Genomic DNA, 23881 nt, shown 5'->3' with positions numbered 1-23881 from the left:
GAAACGGAGAAGGTGCAATTGTCCCTTCTGAAGTTTTCCGAAGCCAGAGAGTAGCAAGTAGGAGCGTGACGCACAGAACCAGACGCCCGACTGAAATCCCCATCGATTTCTTCCGTGTAATTTCTCCCTCGTCTTTTCCCAGCGAGGGACAGGAAGGACTTTCCAAAATTAAATTAAAAAAAAAATTAAAAGGAAAAAAAAAAACACAAAACAAAACATTATTATTTTGTTTTAAAGCGGAAAGGGAAAAAAAAAAAAAAAAAAGAGATGAGAGAGAACAACCCTCCCCAAAATCCTGGAGAGGCACGAGGCGGGAAGGAAACCGGGTTTGATTGGAAAGAAAAGAAAACAAAACAAAGCCCAAACAAAGCAGACTCCTCTCTCTCCGAGCGCGCCATCAACCAGGCCTCTCCAGAGAGTGTGGCTGTTAACTGGTGACGTAGTGTTTGGCCGACGGCTGGCCGTAGACCCGATAGAAATCCTGCCGCCCGTGCTGCTGGGACGCGTCAATCCATTCCCGCACCGCAAGTCCCGGCAGCGACTGGGGCACGGCGGGCGCGGGCGGCAGCGGGTGCGAGTACTCCTGCGAGGAGACCGTCCAGGGGAAGTGCCCCGAGCGCGGGTAGGGCTGGTGCCCGCCGTGGTTGGACACCGAGGAACAGTAACAGTTGTCCACCGAGCAGACGAGGATTTTGCGCCCGCCGTACTGGGAGAGCACGGACTGCTGAGATGAGGTGGTGTTGGGGTAGTGAGATGGGTTGAAGACGGAGCCCGAGTGCACCGGCTGCGGGCCGCTGGGAAGTCCAACAATGTGCTGCGTGGAGCTACAAGGCACCATGGCTTGTGCGGACTGCCCCTCGCCGGCCGAAGCGCCCTGGCTCATGTACTGGCTCGCCACAGTCCCGGACGATGGCTCGAGGAAGCTGCCCTCGGGGAAGGCGGTGGAGTGCTTGCGCTTCTCCGCGCCGGAGTTGCTGACGGTGCAGGGGTACATGGGGATGCTCTGCAGGAAGGGGACGGGGGTGCTCAGGGGACCTGTGGGGGGAACAGGAGAGCAGGAGCACGTCAGGTTTCGTCCCGATGGCCCCGGGGACGATCTGCTGCGTGTCCCAGCCCCGTGCACCATGGTACAGCTCCTTGCCAAGAGTGGGGTGGACACGGGGTGTCCCAGCCACCAGCCCGAAGCTGCACTGAAGCCCCAAAACCCGTGTCCTGGCCCTGCACGAGCTGAAAGCCCCCTGGCTGCCCTGCTGCTGGTGATCAGGGTGCTCACCCACCTGCAGGTGAATTTGGGGACCTCGCCAGCAGGTTCAGGCTGGCCCCAAGTGCCACTCTCTGAGCACATGCACAGGCTGAGCCCCACACACAGCTCGGTCCCAGTCCCAGGATGAGCAGAACCCCAAATCCCCCGAGAACAGAGGACCACGAAGCCTCCACGGGATGTGATCAGCTCCCAGGCACGGGATGGGGGCTGTGGGACCACATCGGTCCCTGTTTGTCCCTGCCCGTGGTGTGACCCCTGTGTCCTCCTACCAATCTTTCTGCCCGTGGCCAGCTTTTGCCGTGTCACCCCCAAACACACCCACTCCACAGCATCTCCGTGTCCTAAACCTGGCCACAGAGGGGCTCCTGGGGGTCCCTGCACCCCGATGGCCCTCCCCACCCCCTCGCACTGGGACCCACTGGGAGGCAGTGAGGGCCTGTCCCCTGTCCCCCCTGCACCCCCTCAGCTTCACCCACCTTCCAGCAGCTTCCTGAGCTGCTTCTCCTTCTTGGCGATCTCGTTCAGGAAGAGCTTGGAGTTGAGGTGCCCGATTTTGGGCGGAGGCAGGCTGCCACCTGTACAGTTCTGGGTCCTGTTGGGGACCGGGGGCGGAGAGGAGAGGTGAGGGACAGAACGCACGCAGGAGAGGGTTTGGATCCCCCCCGGGCTCCTTCCCACACACCCTCCAAGGCCAAATCCCTTCCCCTGGGAGGCAGCAGGGACCTGCCCCCATCCACCACCCGCACCCAGCCCCCCGGCAGCTCCAGCATCCCCAGCCCTGCTCCACCTCCACCCCACAACGTTCCCCTTCCCCCCCAAACATGCTCGCCCCCTGTGCTTACCTGTCCATTAAGATTTTCACAGACTTGGTGTTCTAGGAGGGGAAGGAGAAGCCTTGGTCAGTGAGGACAGGCCCTGCCCCAGCACCCACCTCCCCTTCCGTGTCCCCTTCTGGGTCCCCCACAGCACCCAGGGCTGTGCCTGCCTCCAAACACTGTGGTCTCATGCCTCCTGCTGCCCTCCCCATCCTAAATGAGCCCCAAATCCAGCAGGACACCGAGCCCCAAACCCCTCTGTCCCCACAGCCCAGGCTGCTCCATCCCAGCTCCATCCGCAGCGTGTCCTCGTCCACCCCTCCTCGCCCTGACCCCTCAGGAGCCAGTGGCAGAGCCGACACGGTGCCGTCCCCTGCTCCTCGCCGTGCCCCACGCCGTCCCTGTGGCACCAAACCCTCCTGGAGGCAGCAGCAGGGCTCACCTTCATGAAGTTGATGTCCTCGGTTTTGTCGAACATGACCTGGACGGAGCTGAGGAGCTTCTTGGCCTCCTGCATGCGCTCGTTGAGGTGCAGGACCTGGGCGGCGTTCTCGTTGCAGAACTTGGCCTGGGCCTTGTCCAGGATCTCCATGGTCTTCCGCAGGTCCTCGTCCAAGATCTGGTGCATCTTCTCGTACTGCAGGCGCACCTCGTCCTTCAGCTGGCTCACCTTCTCCTGGGGGGCAGGAGCAGGCTCAGCCCCTTGGCACCCCCGTGATGCCCCTGGGTCCTTCCCCAGCTGCCACAAGCTGCGGAAACCCTCCCTGTCCCCATCCCATCCCCACCCCGGAGCCGTCCGAGCCCCATGCTGGGGACACACCATGCTCCTGACCCTTTCCTCCACTCCCCAGGAGGCCAAATGGGGCTTCAAGGAGCAAGAGCCCACCTTGTTTTATCGGTGTCCCAGCAAAACGCCCTCTTGCAGCTCTCACCTCCTGGGTATTTCAGGGATTTATGGGGATCTGCACCTCCAGACCCTTCCCTCCCACTTGGGATGGAGCTGATGGCTGTGCTGAGCTGAGGGTGAGATGTCTGGTACCTAAGGACAGCTTCCACCCTCACCCAAACACCCAAGGGGCTGTAGGGCAGCCCCAAACACCTTTTTTCCCCAAAAAATACTCCTGCCAGGGCCGAAATGGAGACAGCAGGTACAGCACAACCAGCTCCTCCACGCCAAGCAGCTCCAGAGCCCGCTGCCCACCCCACAACCCCAACCCCTTCAGGGTGAGCTCCCCTCACCTCCACCAGCCGCTTGTCCGACTCCAGCTTGTAGAGCTGCTCCTCGATGTCCTGCTCCCGCTCCTCCAGGCGGTCCTGCTGCTTCATCAGCATCTTCTGCAGGGCACGGAGAGGGCGGCACGTCAGAGGCGAACCCGGCGGCCCCACGCGGCCCTGGGCACCTCGGGGGACGCGTGGAGGGGCTCACCTCCTGCCACGGGTCCCTTCCCCTGTCCCTGCCGGCGTCAACGCCATGGGGAGGGACGGAGAGAGGTGGCACCGAGCCCGTGTTTCCCCCCCAGGCCCGAGAGGCTCTCGACGGCGGGGGCGAGCCGGGAAGGAACAGGCAGCGCGGATGAATTTCGAGGGGATTATTGCTATTATAAACCGCCGCTCGGGGATTTATAATCAAGTAATTAATTCCTGGACTAGGCGGGAGGGGGAGGGGGGTGGCAGAGCCACTGCTGGGATTAATTGCAGCGCAGGGAAAGGCTGTCACCTCCGACTCCGCTCGGGAGCAGGAATTTGAAGCCTTCTCCCTCCTGTTGTTTTGCTTCAGGTCTCGGGCACCTCCAGCCCCGGCGCTGCTGCGCTCGGCAGCCGGGTCAGCCCCACACAGAGCAATCGCCCTAAAAGCAGCTCCCAGCACTAATAATAACGAGGAGCTAAAAAAAAAACCAACACACACAACACCATCTTCCCACTCACAGCCGCGCTCCACATGCGTGCACGGTGCCCACACACGCACGGAGGACACGCAGACAGAGCACACACCCCAAAACGGGGCCTGGGAGGTGTGCTTGTCCAAAAAAAAAAACAAAATAGGGCTGAAAACATGGCACAGGAGCTCCAGCAGGAGCTGTGGGTGGTGGGTCCTTGATTTTGGTGGCCAGCACATCCCCTGTGGGCACCATCCTCTGCACCGAGCCGTCCTCTACGCCTCCCTCCCTGCTCCGAGAGCCTCGCCGTCTCCACACCCACAGCCAGAACCACCCTACAACACCCCCTGGACACGAGGTCACAAATCTATACACAACTTCATAGCTCAAGTTCACTCAATACCCTCCCACAGCTGGAAAAAGTGACCGAAATCCAACCTAAAGCTGTAGAAACCTAAGAGGTTTCCAACAGAGGACATGCAGCATGTTGTGTGTTTTTTTTCCTATCTCACACTTGAATCACTCTCTTGATTTTAGGGTGATTTAAAACCATACGTGCCTGAGATTGCCGCGGGATGGGAGGGCTTCTCACCCACGGCAACTGAACCCTTAACAAGACACTCGGGTACGAGCTGCCCCTGCTGGCTCCGAGGAGCGAAATCTCATTGTCTCTGCAGCGCAGGCTGAATTCCTTAGGTATTTTGAAAAGGAAAATATATCCCTTTCCCTTCCATCCCCTCCCAAATCTGGTATTTCTGAAGTCATGAACTCCTCCTCCTCCTCCAGGATCAGGATTTCTCAGGGTAATTTCTCATATTTCATGCATGACCTTGGTGCTGGGAGAGCTGCGGCTCTCTCCGCGCACGCTCTTCGCGTGAGCCCTTCCCAGGCTCCGTGATCGCAGTTTGTCTCCTGAGGTGCTGGGACTGCACCAAAAGGGCCCCCAAACGCCCTATATCGAGCAGCAGGAGTAAAGCTGAAGGAGATGTGAGCACGGGAGGGTGGTCGGAGGCCTTCCAGCTGCGGGGTTTGGAGGAGAACCTCAGCCCCCAGAAGGATTAGCCCCAAATCCCCAGAAGGATCCCCAAATCTGCAGCTATCTCCCACCACAGTTGTAGACGGGGTCCCCCAGCACGGGGGAGCGTTGTATGGCAACGTCAGCAGAGTGGATGGCAGCTAATCTGACAAATCATTAATAAATTAATCTGCGGCCGGGGTAATTGGCTCTTCTACCCCAGTCCCAGCGAGACAGCGCTAATTGCTGGACACCGGCTTACCCTGCTGGAATTAAACGTAATCGCCCCCCTCTCGTGGAGAAATAGAGAGGAAAAGGAAGATGATCCTCCTCCACCCATCCTCTCCTTACGGCCCCGTCCCGGAGCTGGCAGTGGGAAAAAGTGGGAAAGCAAAACCCCCGGCCCCACAGCCCTCGTGCCCTAAAGAAACCTGGACGAAGTTTATCCGTCCACCAGCCCTCCCTGACCCCCCAAACCCATTGGGGTTTTCACAAACGCCCTCAAAAAGCCCCACAATGTGGAGGGGAAGCCCGGCTGGCCCGAGGCAGCCCCTGCAGCTGGGGAGCTGGGTGCTGGGCTCCCCACATCCCTCCTTCTTCCCCCGGCCGTGGTGAATGGGGACATTGTCTGCGGCGGCCGGAAAGCCAGGACGGAGGGAGCGGGGCGGCTGGGGAGGAAGGGCGAGGAGGAGGAAGGTGGGCCAGGCAGCGGAGGAGCCCTGAAGGGCAGATGCCTTTCTCGGGAACGGCTCCAGACACCTGCAGCTGGGCCCAGGGCCCCGCATCAAGGGCGCTCATTGAGGCCGGCGTCCCGGCGCGGAGCCGGGGGGCTGCAGCCGGGCCCCAGGTCACAGCCGCTGAATGCTAATGCAGCCAGCAGCCCCGGGGTGGGGATGCCAGAGCCAATTTTCACCTCCCCTGGCTGATTTGCTGCTCCTCGGCCCCGCTCTGCCGGCAGCGGGATGGTTTTCTGAGAAAAAACCCACGGGTGGAGGTGTCCTGATCCGTCCTGAGGACGTGTCCCCTCACCAAAGCCAACGCTGCTCTTCACAGAGTCCCCAAAAACAGGGGACACCCCAAACCCGGCAGGGAAAACACCTGAAGGGCAGGAGGGAAACCTCCCAAGATCACCATGCCCCATGGGGACACCGGGGGAGCCCCACAGACCCCACACACCCCCGGGACCACCACCCCGTATGGCTCCTGCTGCCAGGCCCGGGCAGGAGCAGCTCTCGACCCCCCCTTGCTCTGCTTGCAGGAGGCCGATCGGCTTGCAGAGACAGGAAGGAAATGTTTGCTGCTCGGGGTTTCATCTTGCATGCCTTTACAGTAACCACCAGGCAGGGGGGGGGCTCAGGACGGAGCTCGAGGCCTTCCCCCCGGGCAGAAACCAGGCTGCGGCAGGCCCCATTGCTCCCAGGACAGCCCCAAAAGGGGTGCTGGGGCTGAGCAGCTGCTTGCCCGGGGTGGCCTGGCCCTTCCCAGCCCTTCCTAAACCATCACAGGTGGTGAGAGCCATTTTTTGGACCCACACAAAGCCAGCCCATGCCACGGGGCCTCCCCTCCATGCCAGCAGCACCTCAGCACCAGGAAAGCTCAGGGCGTTGAGGTATCCTACAAAGTTTTGGGGCTCGGATCCGGATCCCAGCTCTCTCAGCAAGTGTTTCCAGCCCCTCGAGACCTCGGACTGACACCAACACCTGCAGGACATCTGGGCCCTGCTGACAAACATCACCATCGGGCCCTCGTGTGCTTCCTCCCCGCCAAAAATAAAAGCTGGGCCTTGCAGCAAGGCTGCCGGCCTCAAAACCCCGGGTTGAGGTGCTCCAGAGCACCGGGACCCTGCGGTCTGTGGGGGGAGAGATGGGTTTGTACCCCTGGGAGGGGATGGGGGAAGGTGTTCTGCCCCAGGCAAAGCCCTTCCTCCAGCCCTCAGCCCCGGGGAGGGCTGTGGGGACGGGGAGGACCCCATTCACCAGGCTTCACGGTTTTTCAGAGCCTAAGGAACCACATAAAAAGTCCTGCCCCTTCCGCGTGCTGTGCTTGCAGCTCCTTGAAAGCTGCTCTCAATTTCCGTGTGAGCTACAGGAGCCCTCCTTAACCTTCTTTTCTCCTTCCTCAGTCCCTGGTCTCGTCGATCTGCTCCTTCCTCATCGTGAATCCAGCTGAAAAATTAACTCAGGGAGAAAAGCAGCCTGCTTGCAGCCAGATCACCTCCTCAAACCCAGTCTCACCATGCTCCTGAGTCCGGGCACAGAGGGGCGTTGGGTCAGCACCGTACCTCGGACACATCACAACGCCCTGCTCCTCACACGAGCCCTCTTCCACGCTGCTCCACCACCCCTGAGTCGTTCCTTCCATAATCCCCATGCAAAAATAAACAGCCTTTGGCAGCACCCCCAGTCCTGCCTTGATCCGCCGGCGTCCCAGCTGCTGGATCCCAAAAATCTCCCAAACCTGCTGCGTTTGGTCCTGGCCAGCGGTCCCCAGGCTATGCCAGGCAGGACACCTCACCTCCCAGAGCGGCCATCCCCTAAAAACCCACTCCCATCGCCCGGCAGCCAACCTGCCCCCATCTGCAGCCCCTGTGTGGTTGAGAAAGCCTCGCTCCCTCTTCCAAATAAACATCTTGGATTCGAGATCCAGCTGGCCTGCGTGATCTCAGAGCCTTCTCCCTGCAGGGGTGAAACGCAGCCAGCCTCTCCCACCCTCTCGCCGAAGGCTGAGCCGCCTCTACCCTGCCCAAAGACCTCTGCTCGGGGCTCAGCCCTGCCACGGCGAGACCCCAGCCCCCAGCGGCAGCCCCCTGCCCTTCCTCACATCCCACCAGCTCAGCGGGGTGGGCAGGGGCTGATTTCTGCTCCCCGGGAGCCTGCCCGAGGACACAGACCCTCGAGAAAGTCATCGAGGGCACCCCGATGCCAGCTACGTGCAGAGGTGACAACAAGAACTCCCCGCTTTGATTTAAAGGCAGCAATTTTTTTTTTTTTCCCCCCCTCCCATCCGATCTAGTTAAACTTCCAACTGCTCAAGGCTATTTTAATTTGTACTGGGAAGTTAAATCAACACAAACAAGGGCAGAACGGGTTTACACGCACCTCTATTACCGGCTAGCACAGCTCCATTTCTCTAGGCAGCTTTTTTTTTTCCTACTAAAGATAAGGGGGGGCCTTGCTGGTGCACCTCCGACTGACAAATGGAGCCTGAAAGTGACTCGGGAGTCAACGCCTCCCCGCAAGTCAAGGTGACTTCTGCGCCAATCGGCTGGATTCAAAGAGCTTTGCAAAAATGCAGATCAACTAACAAGATTTATAAAACCTGTTAGGGGCTTAGAGGCCGCTTAATTCTCCGAGGTGCCGAGGAAAAGTGCCTGACTTGCACGGGAATGGGTAGGGCTTGGGGAGGTGGCTCCCTCAACCTTTGGGTTGCTTCAAGGAAAGGGATTCAGTTTCTCCTGGGAAGCAGGGTTTGACGTGAGACTCAAAGCCCTGGCTCCTCCATCACTCACCCTACAGAGAAAAAAACAAGGTCCTGCCGCTGCCTGCAGCCCTCACCAACATTTACCCCAAAGCCGCAGCAGAAATCTGCTGCTCCAGCTAAGAGGCGACAGAAACCACCCGAGGAACACGAGACTTGGAGATTCGGGGCAAAAACCGTGGGGAAAAAAAAAAGAGAGAAAGCAAACTAAAAGCCCCTCGTGGTTTAGGACCGAGGATGCTCGAGGAGCAGGGCACCACCGAGCTTCGTGGGGAGCCGGCACCGCGACCGCGCCGCCGCCTGCTCGCAGGGAAGCCGCTGGGTTTTCTCCCTCGCCCATTTCATTTTTTTAATTTATTTATTTATTTTTATTTTATTTTTTTTCCCCCTTTGCGAGGCGGCTGTTGAGAATCTGAAAGCCCGGATTATAATCTTTATGAATCCCATAGTTAGAGCGTGCTGAACAGCAGCCCAGCAACACCAGATGTTCAAACAAAGCTGCCAACCGACAGCTGTCTGCAGCTTGCAGCGTGTTTTTACTTTAAAATGCAAAATGATACCAATCTATATTAAAAGAGAGACGTTCGGAGCCGTGCGATAGCAGCTGAAGCCGCGGATATTGCTCTTTCTTGCAGGGTGTGGCAACAGAAGGAAAGAGCTCAGAAACTTACTGCTTAAGCTGCCCTCCCAGCACCCCCCCCCCCCCAAAAAAAAAAATCCTGGCCCCTTTCCTAATGGGAACGAGCCTCACGTTACTGCTTGAGTGCCGTGAATGTACCAGTGCGTGTCCAAACAAGCCAGGAAAAAGAAAAATGCAGCATGAACAAACACCGTCTGACGGAGGGTGCCAGAACGAATCTGGGCGCTGCAGAGCCCGCACCTGGCCCCGAGCGGCACAAAGGGGACGCAGGGAGCTCCTGCCTCGGCCACCAGCCCTGCCCAGCACGTGCTGGGGGGACAAACACAGAGCCTGGCCGGCTTCTGGAGCAGGAGCAGCTCCGAGGAGCAGGCACGAGGCGTTACACCCTGCGACAGAGCCACAGCCAGGGGTTTGGCCTCGCTGTCGCAAGCTCAGCCCTTTGGGAGCCACCAGATTTTGGAGGTGGGGAGTCCTGAGCAGGCTGGGCACGGCACGGTGCTCGCTGCTCAAAGAAATGGAGCAGAGGGCCCTGGCTTAGCCAAACGTGCCGTCCCGCATCCCCCACCAGCCGCGGTCACAGGAAATCCTTGGGATCGGTCCCAGCACCGCCTCATTGTGCCGCGAGCGGCCGCAGCATGAATGAATCACGGCGCCTCGCCGTGACACCCAGCTCCCAGCAACGGCCTCGCCATCAAAATATTTACGTTGCAAATGAGTTCAGAATGGGACCGAATCCCCTCCCCGGCTCGCTGACACAAAAAGGCCGGTCTGCCCTCGCACCACGCAAGCCGCTGGCTGGAGGATGAGGGCGCAGGAGGCCAGGACCCGGTGCTTTGGCGGCGCCGGACCCGAACCCAGCTCTTTTACAGCAAAACCCAGGTGGGAACTACGAGTCCCACAGCTCCCTGCTCCTGCTGGAGCCCGGGAGCCACGAGGGAGCATGCTGGGACCTGTAGTTCGCCGCCAGCCGCGCGCCGTAAACACGTCTGGAATCAAACAGACGCCAGGCCCCCAGCTCGTGGCGCGACGCCAGCGGCGGCTCCTCGCCGGCAGGCGCTCGGCGCGTTCCCAGGCGCTGCACGAGCCCCTTCCCGAGGGGAGCAGGGCACCCAAAAACCTGCAATCCCCTCGCAGATGGTGCCAGGGGAGCCCCGGGAGAGGCAAGCCCCTCTGCTCGTGCTCCCAGGGCTTCGTTTCGCTCCTGGTGCTCGCCGGCAGCAGGCATTACTTCACGCCACGGCCGGGTTTCCTGGCGGGGAGGAAGGGGAAAAGGAGCCCGGGGCAAAGGCAGCCGGCACCTCCAGCTCCTGGGGCAGCTCCAGGAGGAGGGCACGGCCCCTTCTCTCATCGCCCTCACGCTCGGGAAGGAAACCTCCCATTTCCTAGCCCGCCCCGCCGAGCCGCCACGGAGCGCGTACCCCTCGCGGGATGCACGGGAAAAGAAGAAAAAAAAAAAAAAAAAAAGGGGCTGGAGTTTATTTTAATTCGCTCTTGCAAATAAATCAATTCCACCTTCTCCATCTGTGGTTGTGGCTGCTGCTCGCCGTGGGAAGGTGCCCGGCTCCGGCTCCCACGGGAATGGCCCCAACGCCAGCGCCCGAAAACCGGCACGACCGCGCGCCCCGGCTGCCCATCGCCTGCCCACGGGTGGCGACAGGCTTGTGGTGCCAGTTTAATAGATAAAAACAGGTAAAACAATGCATTCGAGGAGTCATTCAATAACGCCGAGCTTCCCAAATGGCTCTCTCCCATCCCCTCCTCAAAACCAGGCGGTACCCGCAGCACCAGAGCAGCCTCCTGCTTCGCCACGGCCGCTGCAGCCCCAAATCCAAATCCAGCCCCAAAAGCCTGGCTGGCTTTATTTTTGTCCACCCCGCATCCCCAGCGGCGTGGGGAAGGTGACGGGGCGGTGTGGGAGACCTGAGGACCTGCTCCACGTCAGGGGGACATCGCTGATGGCGTGGGGTTCGGCTGCAAGCCCCGCTGTGGTCCTTTAATGTGCTGACTGGTGCTCCTCGGAGGACGCCTGTCATTGGTTTTTAATCTCGCCTGATTACGGGCCAGCCTTTGACATTATTGATCCCTTGTCCCCGAGGTGTCATTTATCTCCCAGCTCTGCTGGCACACGGGAGCCCGGCAGCTCGGAACCCGGCCGGCTCCATCCTTCCAGGGGGCGAGCACCCGCTCAGCTCCTCGTTTAAAGCCCCGTTTCCAGCCCTGAAGGCGATGAATTTTGCTGGCTGCCCTTCTCTCCACGTCAAATGCTGCAGAATCGGGTGCAGCGGGCAGCCGGGGCCCAGCAGAGCCCAGCACAGCTTTCCTCGGGGAAATCTGAGGGCAGCGGGACCTGGCATTTGATCTCCCGACTCAAACCTCCAGCTCCTCGGGTCTCCGGCAGCTCAGCAGCGTTTTATCAGGCTTGGCAGCCCGAGGTGCCTCCAGCGCCCGCCGCTTCCCTCTTTCGCTTCCATTATCCTCTTTTAGAGGGGGACGTGGCGCAGCACAAAGGTTAAGGACGTGCCGAGGGCCACGCGGGACGGGGCAGCGCCGGGGACGGAGAAGCCATTTCCAGCCGTGACCACGCTGCCATTTTCTACAGCAGCAGGACCTGCTCCTCGCCCCCATGGATAAACCACCAACCTCCTGGGCTACCTGGGGGCTTCTCCTCACCTTCCTGCACCCCTCACACCCCCGGCTTCCTCCGTCACCCGCCTGGGCTGGCAGGAGGCTCCAGCCTCCACCTTCCAGCAAAAAAACACAACATTTCCCTCAAATTTCTGCCACGTTACCGGGGGCAGCACCAAAGCTGTCTCCTCGGATGCTTCTCGTCCGTCTCTCCAGCAGAGCCGGGCCTTGCCTTTTGGGAAGAAGGAACATTTCCCGAGGAAGGAAGGGCCCCGGCGGGCGGCTGCACGGCGCAGACAAGGGCTTTGCTTGCGCTTGTCGCCTCGCTGTTATTTATTAGATTACTGCAAAAGCACCTTGATGGATGGAGATCAGTGCTGCGTGTGCTGACAGAGAGCGGTAGCCACGAGCCAACCTTGGGGAGGACCAAGGGCAGAAGCGTTTGGGTGGGGGCAGCTCTCCGGGGATGCTGCACCACCCCCAGCAGGGCCAGCCGTCAGCAAAACCAGCCTGAGCCTCTGCTGCTGGCCCCCAGGAGAGCCCCCAGCTCGGTTTCTCTCCCTCAGGTGGCACCCCCGTCCCTCTGCCCAGACGCCGGGTTGCTGCAGAGATCACGCTGACCTTTTCCTCCCCCGGCGTTAAATAAAATGCCACGAAGCCCCAGGCTGGAGGGCGAGCCGTGGCTGCGCCTGCCGGGCTCACATCCTCAACGGGTGATGGGTTTGGAGAGGAGCGGTCCCTGCAGGACACACACACGGCATCATTTCCAGCCCCCTGCCGCAAAAATAACCCTAAAAGGTGCCCCGATTGCCCTGCTGGGGCAGATCCTGCCCCCCAGCCCTACAAAAACCCAGCTCCAACACAAGCAGGGCTCGCTGACCCCCAGCCACACCGCGCAGGGGAGCTGCAGGAATTCCCTCCCGGCTCCAGCCGCCCCCCTCACCACGAGGGGCCTGCCACGACCCCCGAGGGCAGGCGGGGAAGAGGGGGGAGGCACTTTGTCACTTTGTCCCCCCCCCCCCCAAAAAAGGGACCGTGCCGGGGACGGAGACCTCGCGGCGCATTTATTCCGCTCCATCCACCCGCCAGCCGCGCGTCGAGGGGCTTTTGCCGGCGGAGCCTGGTGCACCAGGACCCGAGAACAAAGGGAGGCACCCGCACCCCCATCCCTTTGTCTGAGCGCTGAGGAGTTTCACCTGCAGGGAAAGCCAGCTCCCACCCCAAAAAGAGCCGGCGGGGAGAGGGCCGCGGCCCCCTGCCCGCGGGAGGACCGGCAGCCACCCCCCTCTGCTTCCCAAATGCGTCACCGCTAGGTCCAGGAGCCCAAAACATTGCCATAAAAACAGCCGAGCGTGTGGCTGAGCACCACAGCATGGGGCTCAGCTCCTCGGGGCACCAAAACCCAGGAGTGATGGCGAGGGGATGGGGTGGCAGCTTTCCTTCCTGGGGACAGGGTTTCAGAGCCGCGTATCGGTTTTGGATCAATCGGTTTTGGATGAAGCTGGTGTAGGGCGAAGGAAGCTGCCGCCCCCATTAGGCTACGGGGGAATTTTCTGCCCCTTTTCCCCAAGCTCCAGCTCTGGGATGGAGCTTCGAGGGCACCCAGGGAGGCGAGCAGGAGCCGGGGGGACGCCAAGCGAGCAGGGGACGCTGCGCGCAGGGGTGGGTGGAGGGAGGAGAGGGCAGCTCAGCCCTCCCCAAGCCCCGCGTCCCCCCGTCGGCCGGCCTGACAGCGTTTACTCATATTTCAGAGAGACACAGCCATCCGGAACGGCGCTCCCTGCCAACTGCCTCATCTGGAGCCATCCCCAAGCTCGCTCCCTTCCAACCCGCGCCGCAGACGGGCCCCCCCAGAACGGCCACCGAGCGAGGAACCGAGCCGGGAAAGGTAAGGGGAGAGAAACAAAAAAACACGGAAAAGGGGGGGAAAAGGGTGAGAAATTAAATCATTATGTGTTTGGTTTTTTTTTTTTGTTATCCTCTAGGCCTGGTGCACCAGCTCGCTCTGTGAGCGTGGTAGGCAGAAGCCACCGCCGCCGAGCGCTGCCCCGAGCAGCGTTGCTCACGTTACCATCACAAGCAAATCACAAGGCAGCGAGGGGACGAGCACGATCCCCTGGCGAGAAGGGGCCAAAGCCGTCCTTATCAGGAAGGATCCGGCCCCGGGAAGCGCTTCCCGGAGTTCATCTGGAGGACAGATGTACGGTCTCTCGCGTGCGTCCCGCGTCTCGTGCTCGCGCATCACCACCCAGCCCCGCCGCTCGGGGACCAGGCTTCTCCTCCGGCTCCCAACCTCGCTGCCTTCAGCCCTGCTGGGTGAATTAGGGCCGGCTGGCCCCGCTCTTCCTCCTGTGGAGGAAAGGGAAGAGGAGGACACCCCGCACCAGCCCTGCCTCCACCGAGCCATCGTCCCCCGACTCCGACCACGGCAGCGCCTCCCTGCTGCGAAACGCCCCGAGCTCACCAAGTCACCCGAGGCTCGGGCAGAGCCACAGCATTTTATCTTAAAAGACCAAAAAAAAAAAAAAAAAAAAGCGAGGCCAGACCAGATTCCGCCCCAGAGCCTGCGTGGCAAAGCAGAATCTTGCTCCAAGTGTTTATTTATAAAGCTGTACGTACATGTACGTTTGAATCCTGACAGAATTAATTCTGGCATCCAGCTAATTCAAAGCATTCCTCCCCCATCACACTACTGTTGCAGGCCAGCCCAGCACAGAAGCTGATTATAAAATGCTGCACTAGCCAGGCATTTCTGCAAAGGCTTGTGCTATTGAGCATTCAGTCTTTCCTTGCTTGGCTATTTCATTGTTTCGGTGTCGCTCCCTCCTCTCTTGCCCTGTGTTTCCTGGTTACTTTTGTCCCTGCTCTGGAAGCACTGCTGCTCTCAGCCCCATTTCAGTGTCAGGTTTAAAAAAAAATAAAAAAAAAATTACGTGAAATTAAAGAGCAGGCAAGAAAAAATTACCCCCGCGTAGCAGGGTTTCCAGCAAACAGCCAGGTAACAAGCAAAAATAGGGCAGCTGCAGAGCTGCGGGCGGACCTGGGGGGCAGAAAACCCACCGCCTGCCTGCGAAGCACGGCTCAGAAATCCCTGTGTGGTCACAGGCTGTCCTCCCGAACAGAGCGGAGAGAGGTCAGGGCAGGCAGCAATGTAAGAGCCTCTTTATTCTTGGGCAGTTGCACGAAGCTGATCGCTTGTGCCCTTTGTGAGCCATGGAAATGTGCCTCCTCCGCCCGCCCCTCCGCCACCCCGCAGCTCTGCCCTGCTCGCAAAGGGGCAGGGGCCCAGCGGCGGCGGCTCCGGGGGAGCCACGGGAGGGGAGGAGATGGGAAGAAGGTCCCGGGGCTCACATCTTCCTCCTAGGACTCACCCGGGGCTGAGGAGTAGGGTGGGGGTGTCACACTGAGGTTTTTTTCACCTTCTCCATCTCCACCACGCTGGTGGGTGCGAGGAGAGCGGCGCGCCCCACACCTGCGGCCACGTGGCACTGACATGAATGTCACGGGTTAGATTTAGGCTAAATCGGGGTCTGGGCTGAGCAGGAGGCTCACCACCAGCCAAAGCTGGGGCTGAACCTGCTGGCTGGGAGACCAGAGCCAAGCCACTGGGCTGCCCGTGTCCTCCAGCTCCGCTGTCACTTCTCCGCGCAGGTCTAGAGCAACCTGATGGGGCTAAGGGGAAGGAAAACGCTCAAGCCCAGCAGGAAAGCAGCAGGGAAAAGCCTTTAATCCAGACCCCGGGGAAGGAGGCAGCTGTTCCAGCTCAGCCGAAGAGGTGGGACCACGAGGACCCCACCGCTGCTAGGCCAGATGGGTTCCCACCACGGCGGCTGGGCACCCCGGGGTCTGCGGGGTGGCACAGGTTGCTGTCAGCTGGCCTTAAATTCCCTGCTGCCCCGACAGCAAAGCACGAAGAAGCTCGAGAGATGGACGGCACGCTGCTAGGAAGCCGGCTAGGTGGGTGCTGGGATCGCCACCAGTGCCCAAGGCCCGAGAAGTCACTGCTCATCAGGGCAGCTTGACCAAGCGATGGAGTCCCAGGGCGCAACCATCAGTCCCGTTTAGGAGCCTGGCGCTGGGACGAGGCCCCTGGGCAGGAGCTGGGGACACGGGGAGGGAGAGACGGGGGCTGAGCTGACAGGGAAAGAAGGCTGGGGGTGGAGGTTTGGCCCCGGGGGGGCTGCAGAGGCTCAGGTGGAGGGCGCAGGGAGGGTCTGTGCTGCTCCAGCTTCTCAGGACCTACCACCGAAGCAGCGCAGGGAGCAGGTACCCTCCAAGAGCTCCACGGGGAACGCCTGCCAGGCACCAGCCCACACCATCGACAAGTCACGAGAGCGAAATTAACGCCTGAGAACTCGGGCACCCGCGCTCACAAGGCCTCCAGCGAGCTGCGTGCCGCGCTCCCCATAAACAAGTCATCTGGAAAATAAGGAAGCCTGTAAAAATCCAGCCCGGCGCGAGCCACCAAACCTGTTTCGGAGTAAAACAACCTCCAGCAGCTCCAGCCAGCGGCCTGCCGGTGGGGACGACCCCAGTGCTGGGGTTCCCCAGGTCCCAGCTTCGCAGCTCTGGCATGGGGATGGGGATGTGGCACCGTCCTCAAACGGGAAGGGGTCTCTGGTGTCTGAGCCATCCACCAAGGGAAAGCCGGTGGCGTTTTGGGGAACACCAAGTGCTCACCTCCCTGTTCTTCACAAAACACCTAAGCAGAGCTCATCCAGGGGCTAAGGAAGGGAATCCCAACCCGCTGAGCACCCAGGAGCCCGGTCCTTGTCCCCAGGATTTGTGCAGGGCCAGCTCTGCTGCCACCCGCCTGCAGGAGGCTCCCGAAGGTCTTCCCGCAGGTCGCAGCACCCCAGCGCGCTCTCTCCCCCTCTCTTCATTCCAAAATGCTGGGGGATTTTCCGAAGGCAGAGGAATTTTCTCATGACTTCCACACGGTGCTGTGAGCGAGGCCGGAGAGAAAGCCGCCCCTGTTCCCTGCAACAAAACCGAAGCAGGGGCAGAGCCTCTAACTTAACCCCTTTTCCACTGGTGGCACCTTCAGCTCTAAATGTTCTCCTCGAGCAAGCTCTGATGTCCCCAGCCTCAGTCAACCACGTCCCATACACAGCTGGGGCGAACGTGGCAATGCCCAGCAAAGGTTTGGGCGAGCCCCCTTCTCCCATCGCACCTTGGCTGCTGCCTTCTCACCTCTGCTTCAGCCCCAGCCACGCGTTTTTTCCCCATTCTGGGGTGAACGAACAAAAATCAGGCAACGCAACTACTTCAGCCTGGATGAACTTTCGGTTTGAACCCTGGAAGTGGGTTTCCCCATGCATGGGAAGAGCAGGTGGGAGGCACCCGGCTCTGACAGCGGAGGCAGAGACGGAAGGAGAAAATGTCTCGTTTGGAGACCTTGACACAAAACAAAACGTCAAGAAGCAAAAAAAAAAAAAAAAAAAAAAAAAGAGGGTGGGTTGTTGGCTTTTTTTTTTTTTTTCCTCTCTTCTTTAAGCGCTACAAAAACAGGAAACAAAGGAGAAAACATCTCACGGGGGGAAGGGGAGGTAAGCGTTTTATACGCCCACGAAAGAAAGATTAACCACATATTTTATTTACTGTTTGTGTTATGGTTGCACCTTCGGGTTCACCCAACTGTGAGCCAGGGCTCTGCGGGTTTGCGCGGAGAACCCAGTGCTGAGAGGTCCCTCTCCCCCAAAAACGACCCCAGCAGCAGCCCCTGGAGCAGGGAGCCGAAGCACGGCCAGCCTCCTCCTCCCTCCCACGCCGCCCCGCTCTCCGGCTTTCACCCAGCAACTGCTCAGTGGCCCAAATCACCAGCTGAGAAAGCACCGGTTCTGCCCCCGGAGGGTTTGGGGCCTCTTTTCCCCTGCCACGACACCCTCCCAGGTGGGCTGGAGGAACACGGGGCAGAAGAGGGCGGTTTATTCGAGGAGCTCTCGTGGGCTCCTGGCTTTCGGGGCCGCCTCTGCCACGGGGTCGGTCTCACGCCCCGCATCGCTCGCAGACAGCGGGCGGAGGACGAGGCTCCGAGCCTCCCAACTTTTGACTCATTTCTCAATTCAAACCTTCCCGGAGGAGAGCCACAGAGGCACACGCACGGAACAAATCGCTCACGGCCGCCCGGTCCCAGGGCCTTCCCCTCATCTTTCCAGCCCTGCCTGGCTCGGATGCTCGGGGAGCGCATCCGCCAGCAGCTGGGAATCCCGTGCCCGACCCCAGCATGTGGGAAGCCGTCAGCGGCCGAGCGCACGCAGGATGGGACACGCAAGTGGCCTAATTCGGGAGCCGACGCAGCCGCATTCCTGGCCGGGACCGGCTCACGTGGCTCGCTGAGGATTTCCATCAGGGACCTGCCCAGGGCCACACAGCGAGCACGGGGCAGAGCCAGGAGCTCGCCAGCTCTTCATCCAGGGGCTCTGCCCTGTTTGCGGGGATGCTGCTCGACCTGCAGGCCCCTTTGGTCGCCCCGTTGCCCAGCTCTGGGCTGCCCCAACCTCTGAGCACCCACAGAGAGACAAGATTATCAAGGGAGGGACGGGAAATTAAGATAACAGGGCGATGGAGGTACTATGGGATTTTGCCAAGGTCACACAAGAAGCCTGCGGCCCTGCTACATGGGCACCTTCAGCGCCTGGCCATCCATCCTAAAATCTCACGGTGGGGCCAAAACTCAGCCCGGCCAGCGGCAGCGTTGCGCCAGGTCATTAGGAGCATGAATCTGCAAGGAGCAGCGAGCATCCAGCCGTAACTACAGCCACAACAACAACAGGAAAAAAAAAAAAAAAAGAAAGAGAAAAAACGCAGAGAGAGTGGGAATAGATGAGATCAAAGCGTCCTGGAAAAGGACCTGGAAAAACACTCTGGGTCCCTGCCTAAAGCTCCCGGGAAACACACGCACCAGCAGCCCCGGCCCGGCCCCGCGCAGTCCTCCCGGGGTGGCTCCTCCGCCCTGGCAGAGGGAGGCAAAAATGACTTCCTATAAATAGCAGCAGCAAAGCGCTTCTCAAAAAGCCTGCCTTGGGTCTTCCCCCTTCCCAGCGCGTTGTGGCGGAGCTGCTGGCACCTCCGTGGAGGTCTCTGGTTTTCCCCCAAAAAACCTGGAGAGGAAAATAACCTTCCTGTTAGCTCACGCTGGCGGCTCTCCGCGCACAGCCGCCTCCCCCCCTCGCAGGCCTGGCCATCCAATTGGAAAGTAATTATCCTGCAATTTTTATTTATGACTCTCTCTCTCTCTCTTTTTTTTTTTTTTTTTTTTTATTGCTAAATGGTGACTCATTTTGGCAACATTAAAATACACAGGAAATCGTCCCCATTTTACAGTAATCACCATTCAATTCATTGTTAAATATTTATTCGGCAGACGAGCGCCGGGGCCTCTCTGGAAGGGTCGAGGCAGCGGGTGGGCAGCGCGGTGGGGAGGCACCGGGGGGGGGGGGGGTGGCACCGGGGTTGTCCCCGGGGCCCCGCGGTGCCCACCGGCAACACCGGGGTCCGGAGGCAGGGTGAAAGCTGCTGCCAGATGGCGAGGCAGCCTCACTTTCCCCCAAACCCAGCGCTGCTGGAGGGACGGGGGCCGGCGAAAACGCAGCGTTTGGCCCAAACCCAGCCCCGAACCCCGATAGGAGCAAGAAGCCCCGAATCTCCCCGATCTGCCCCAAATCGCCGGCGTGAAGCTCTCCCAGCTCCGGCCTTACGGAGAGGGAGGGGAAGGCCGACATGGCCTCAGGGGGAGACGAGGAGGACGGTGGGAAGAGCCGGGCTTTGACATTCACCAGCCTTACAAAGCACAGGGCCTGCGTCCCCGCCGCGCGGCGGCTTTGTCACCCCCCGAGCCGACAACCCCAACCCCATTTCAGGGCGCCTCAGACCCGGGACGGAGCCCAGCTCGCCCCCAACTCCCCCGGCACCGCCACACGGCTCCATCCACCGCCGGATTTTAACGGGTTCCACCACACGGCCACCAGCTGACCCTGAAGCACAGCGGGGCCAAAACGGGGAGATTCCTCCCCAAAACGCCCTCTCCTCAGCACCGGGACCTCCATCCTGCCCCATACGCTGAGGGGACCCCCATGGATGGCCCCGTCCCCGTCCCTGTCCCCTCCCCGCCGCGCCCCGGCGTCGCCGCAATCTAACATGTCTGCTCCTGCCGACTTCCTCCTGCCTGCCCCAGCGCCGCCGAGGGCACCACGTCAAAGGGCCGGGGAAGGAGGACGGGGTTTGGGTAGGCCCTACACAAACACAGGCCTGTCGGGAAACAAATAGGGCACGCCACAGAGCAGCGGGTCCAGGAGGAAGAGGAGGAAGAGGAAGAGGAGGAGGAGGGAGAGGAGAGGCAGGCTGCTGCTGCAGGGCGCATCCTCAGCAGGGGTCTGCTGGAGGCTCCTTCCCTCCATGGTGGCAGGGAACATCCTTGCCCCATCCCAAGCGGGTCTCACGGTGGGACACGCTTGGGAGAAGGACCACGACGCCAGCCAGCCCTCGAACGCGGTGTCCAACACCCCGCCACGTGCATCCCAATCCCACCCACCCGCAGCATCTCCGCGCGGATGACGGCCACCTCCACCCCGAGGGCGGACGGAGGGCGAGGGCGCGCGGGCGAGGAGGGGACCTACCCTGATCTCATTGCGGCGGATCTCCACGTCGCAGACCGAGTGTCCCTGGTGGGCCCCGCTGTAGTAGCAGCAGAACTGGCAGACGGCCACCTGCTCGGCTTCGCAGTGGTACAGGCGGTAGGCGTTGTGCTGGGGGCAGCTCCAGGCCCGCACGTCGTCCGCCTCCACCAGGAGGTGCCCACGGGCCGTGGAGGGCTGCTGCAGGTGGGTCTGGACGTGGGACTGGCAGCACGGGGCCTCGCACCTCAAGCAGATCTTCTGGGCGGGCAGCGGCGGGCCCCGGCGGCAGAAGACGCAGTGCAAGACGGAGGGGGGCTTCTCCAGGTTGAGGGAGTTGAACTTCTCCACGATGTTGGTGAGCTTCAGGTTCTTCTCCAGGTTGGGCTTCTGGTTGTACGCCTGGTTGCACTCCGGACACCGCACCAAGCCCGACTCCTTGGCCCACGCCTCCCCGATGCAGCCCCGGCAGAAGTTGTGCTTGCAGGGCAGCTGGACGGGCTCCACGAAGACGTGCAGGCAGATGGGGCAGATGAGCTCCTCTTCGAAACAGTTCTTCCAGTTCTCGGCCATCTCTGCCGGCGGATTCTGGCCACTCTCCCCCCGCTGAAGCTCTCAGTTTGGTCTACAGATGGACGCCGGGGTCTCTCCTCCCTGCAACAGGAAGTCTCGGGGTGAATCGCCGGGCTCCCCCCCTCCTCCCCGGCACGCACAATAAATAAAAAAAATAAAATTAAAAAAACCCTCAACGGATGGCAGAAATCGGGGAATAAAAAACGAGAGCCACGGGGCAGCACTCTAGGAATCTCAAGCACGAAAACACGGTATCTGTGTCATTTCATTAAAAAAAAAAAAAAAAAAAGCACGGCAAACGGTTAAAAAAAAAAAAAAATAAAAAAAAAAAACACAAGGCGTGATACTGTAGGATTTACAACCCCAAGTCTTAACAACCCCCAACAGCAATTTGTCTCTTTTTATCCCCGAGGGCGAATCGAAACTTACCGAAGGTTGAAAAAAATCCATACAAAATCCAGCAGCAGGGTCCAAGTGCCATATAAACCTCCTAAATTTAGCGCTCCGGATTTGATTTTTCTTTTCTTAGGCTTGCAACCGACATTCAATATTTTAAAGGGACTTTTGTCCCCCACCAACCTGGCTAGCAGCTGAGAGCCCAGACTCGCTCTGATTTTTTTTTTTTTCCTGTATTTCTCCTCCCTCTCTCCCTGATGGGAGTTCAGAATCGGAGTCTTTTAAAGGAAACAGATCAAAGGGTTAAGCTCCAAAACGGGAAAAGGAGGAAGATTAAAAATAATGATTAAAAAAAAATAAAAGAGAATAATAATAATAATAACAACAGCAGCGACGATGACGACGGTGAAAAAAGGAACGAATTCTCTCCGCGGCCCCGGAGGTTTGCTTCTCACCCGGCAGAGCGGCGAAAAAAAAAAAAAAGGAAGAGGAAAAAAAAAAAAAAAAAAAGACAAGAAAAAAAAAAAAAAGAAAAAAAAAGAGAAAAAAAAAAACCCTCTCGCCTGCTTCAAAATTGTGAGGTCTTGAATGGGAGAGCTGAGAGGGAAGACAGGCCAATCATTCAGACGAGATTCCAGCCCCGAGCCCAAAGCAACCCTCCCAGCCTCTGCCTCCGTTCATAAATAGGAATGAGAAAAGAAAATGGGTTTCGCAAAGGGAGGGAGGGAGGGGAGGGCAGGGAGGGGAAGGGAAAAGAGGGAGGGAGGGAGGGAGGGGGAGAGCCCCAGCGCCGCGAACCCAAAATCAACCTGCTCCGGATTCTCAGCAGGGGCTGGGGGAGGAAAAATCTTAACAAAATAATGATAAAAAATGATAAATTAAAAAAAAAAAATAAGGAGGAGGAGGGGGGGGGCTCCAGCCTAGCCCGCTCTCATTGCAGCCCCCCCAGCTCCACAGCCGCCCCCGGAGGGAGCCAACAAAGGGGCCTGGGGAGGGGGGGGGGGGGAAAGGTTGCGGCTGCCCAGGCGCTACCGGGGGGGGTGCGGGGGGGAAAATAAATTAAAAAATTTTAAAAAAAAAGGATTAAAAAAAAATAATAAAAAAAAAAAGCCCCAAGCCCAGACCCACCCGCGGCAGCACTCCGCCTCCTCCTGTAGCCGAGCGGGGGGGGCTCAGCCCCGCTGCAAACCTCACCCCCCCCCCCCCCCCCCAACCTCCTCCCTCTCCCCGGTGTCCCGATGCCGGTCCCGGTGCCCGGTGCCCGGGGGGGGCCGCTCAGAGCCCCCCGCCCCCGCCGCCTCCGGCCATCTTGGGCTGGCCCCGGGCCTCCCTCCGCCCACACCCGGCCTCCCAACGCCCTGGGCCCCCCCCCCCCGGCACCGGGACCCGGGGCTGGGGGGTCGGGGGTCGGGGCTGGGGGCTCCGGGAGCGGGGGGGGGGGGAAGAGAGATGGGGCGCGGAGCTCAGCCCCGCAGGAGGGGGGCGGCCATGGGGGGGAGGCGCTGAGGGAGTGGAGCCGGAGTGGAGCCGGAGTGGGGCTGGGGTGGATCCGGAGTGGGGCCGGGGTGGATCCGGAGTGGATCTGGAGCGGATCCGGAGCCGCCCCCCCCCCCCCCCCCCGCCTTCCCCGCCCCGCTTCCCCCGTAGGCGTCAGGCGGCTCCGCCCCGCTGCCGGGACACGGCGCCGAGCGGCCACCGGGAGGGGGGAGCGGGGGGTGGGATTGGGGTGGGATTGGGGTGGGGTATGGGGTAGGGGGTGGGGATGGGGTGGGGTGGGGATGGGGGGGGAATGGGGATGGGATGGGGATGGGAATGGGGATGGGATGGGGGTGGGGTTGGGGTGGGATGGGGGGGGCAATGGGGTGGGATGGGGATAGGATGGGGATGGGGGTGGGACTGGGGTGGGATTGGGGTGGGATGGGATGGGGAGGGGAAGGGGGGGGAATTGGGATGGGATGGGGATGGAGTGCAATGGGGACAGAGATGGGGTTTGGGGTACAGATGGGGATAAAGATGGGATGGGGAAGGGAGGGATGGGGATATGGGTAGGATGGGGATGGGGATTGGGGATTGGGGTGGGATGGGATTGGGGTGGGGATGGGATGGAGTGCAATGGGGGCAGGGATGGGGATTGGGATACAGATGGGATGGGGAAGGGTGGGATGGGGATGGGGATACAGGTAGGATGGGGATTGGGATTGGGGTGGGATGGGGATATGGGTGGGATGGAATGGAGATAGGAATGGAGATGGGGATGGGATGGGGTGGGGATGGGGATGGGAGTGCAATGGGGACAGGGATGGGGATTGGGGATAGGGATGGGGATAAAGATGGGATGGGGAAGGGTGGGATGGGGATACAGGTAGGGTGGGGATGGGATTGGGGTAGGATGGGGATACAGATGGGGTGGGGATGGGATGGGGTGGAATGGGATGGGGATGGGGTTTGGGGCACAGATGGGGATAAAGATGGGATGGGGAAGGGTGGAATGGGGATACAGGTAGGGTGGGGATGGGGATATGGGATGGGGATATGGGATGGGGATGGGGACAGGGATGAGGATTGGGATACAGATGGGGATAAA

The 23881-nt window shown here is 60.2% G+C and overlaps 1 protein-coding gene across 1 annotated transcript; it reads right to left on the bottom strand.

Moving 5' to 3' along the window:
• Positions 1-255: 255 nt before the first annotated feature.
• On the bottom strand, positions 256-22491 carry TRIM8 (tripartite motif containing 8). Its single transcript, XM_032191581.1, has 8 exons — positions 22426-22491; positions 21331-21575; positions 20332-20982; positions 3319-3414; positions 2522-2755; positions 2107-2138; positions 1741-1856; positions 256-1035 (listed from the first exon to the last, which is right to left on the bottom strand). The coding sequence occupies exons 3-8, from the start codon at positions 20899-20901 to the stop codon at positions 428-430; spliced, it is 1656 nt and encodes a 551-aa protein (XP_032047472.1). The 5' UTR covers positions 20902-20982; positions 21331-21575; positions 22426-22491; the 3' UTR covers positions 256-427.
• Positions 22492-23881: the final 1390 nt, after the last annotated feature.

This window comes from Aythya fuligula, chromosome 7, assembly GCF_009819795.1.
Source record: "Aythya fuligula isolate bAytFul2 chromosome 7, bAytFul2.pri, whole genome shotgun sequence".
Lineage (NCBI taxonomy): Eukaryota > Metazoa > Chordata > Aves > Anseriformes > Anatidae > Aythya > Aythya fuligula.
The sequence above is the reverse complement of the archived record's forward strand: the minus strand, read 5'-3'. Positions and strand labels throughout refer to the sequence as shown.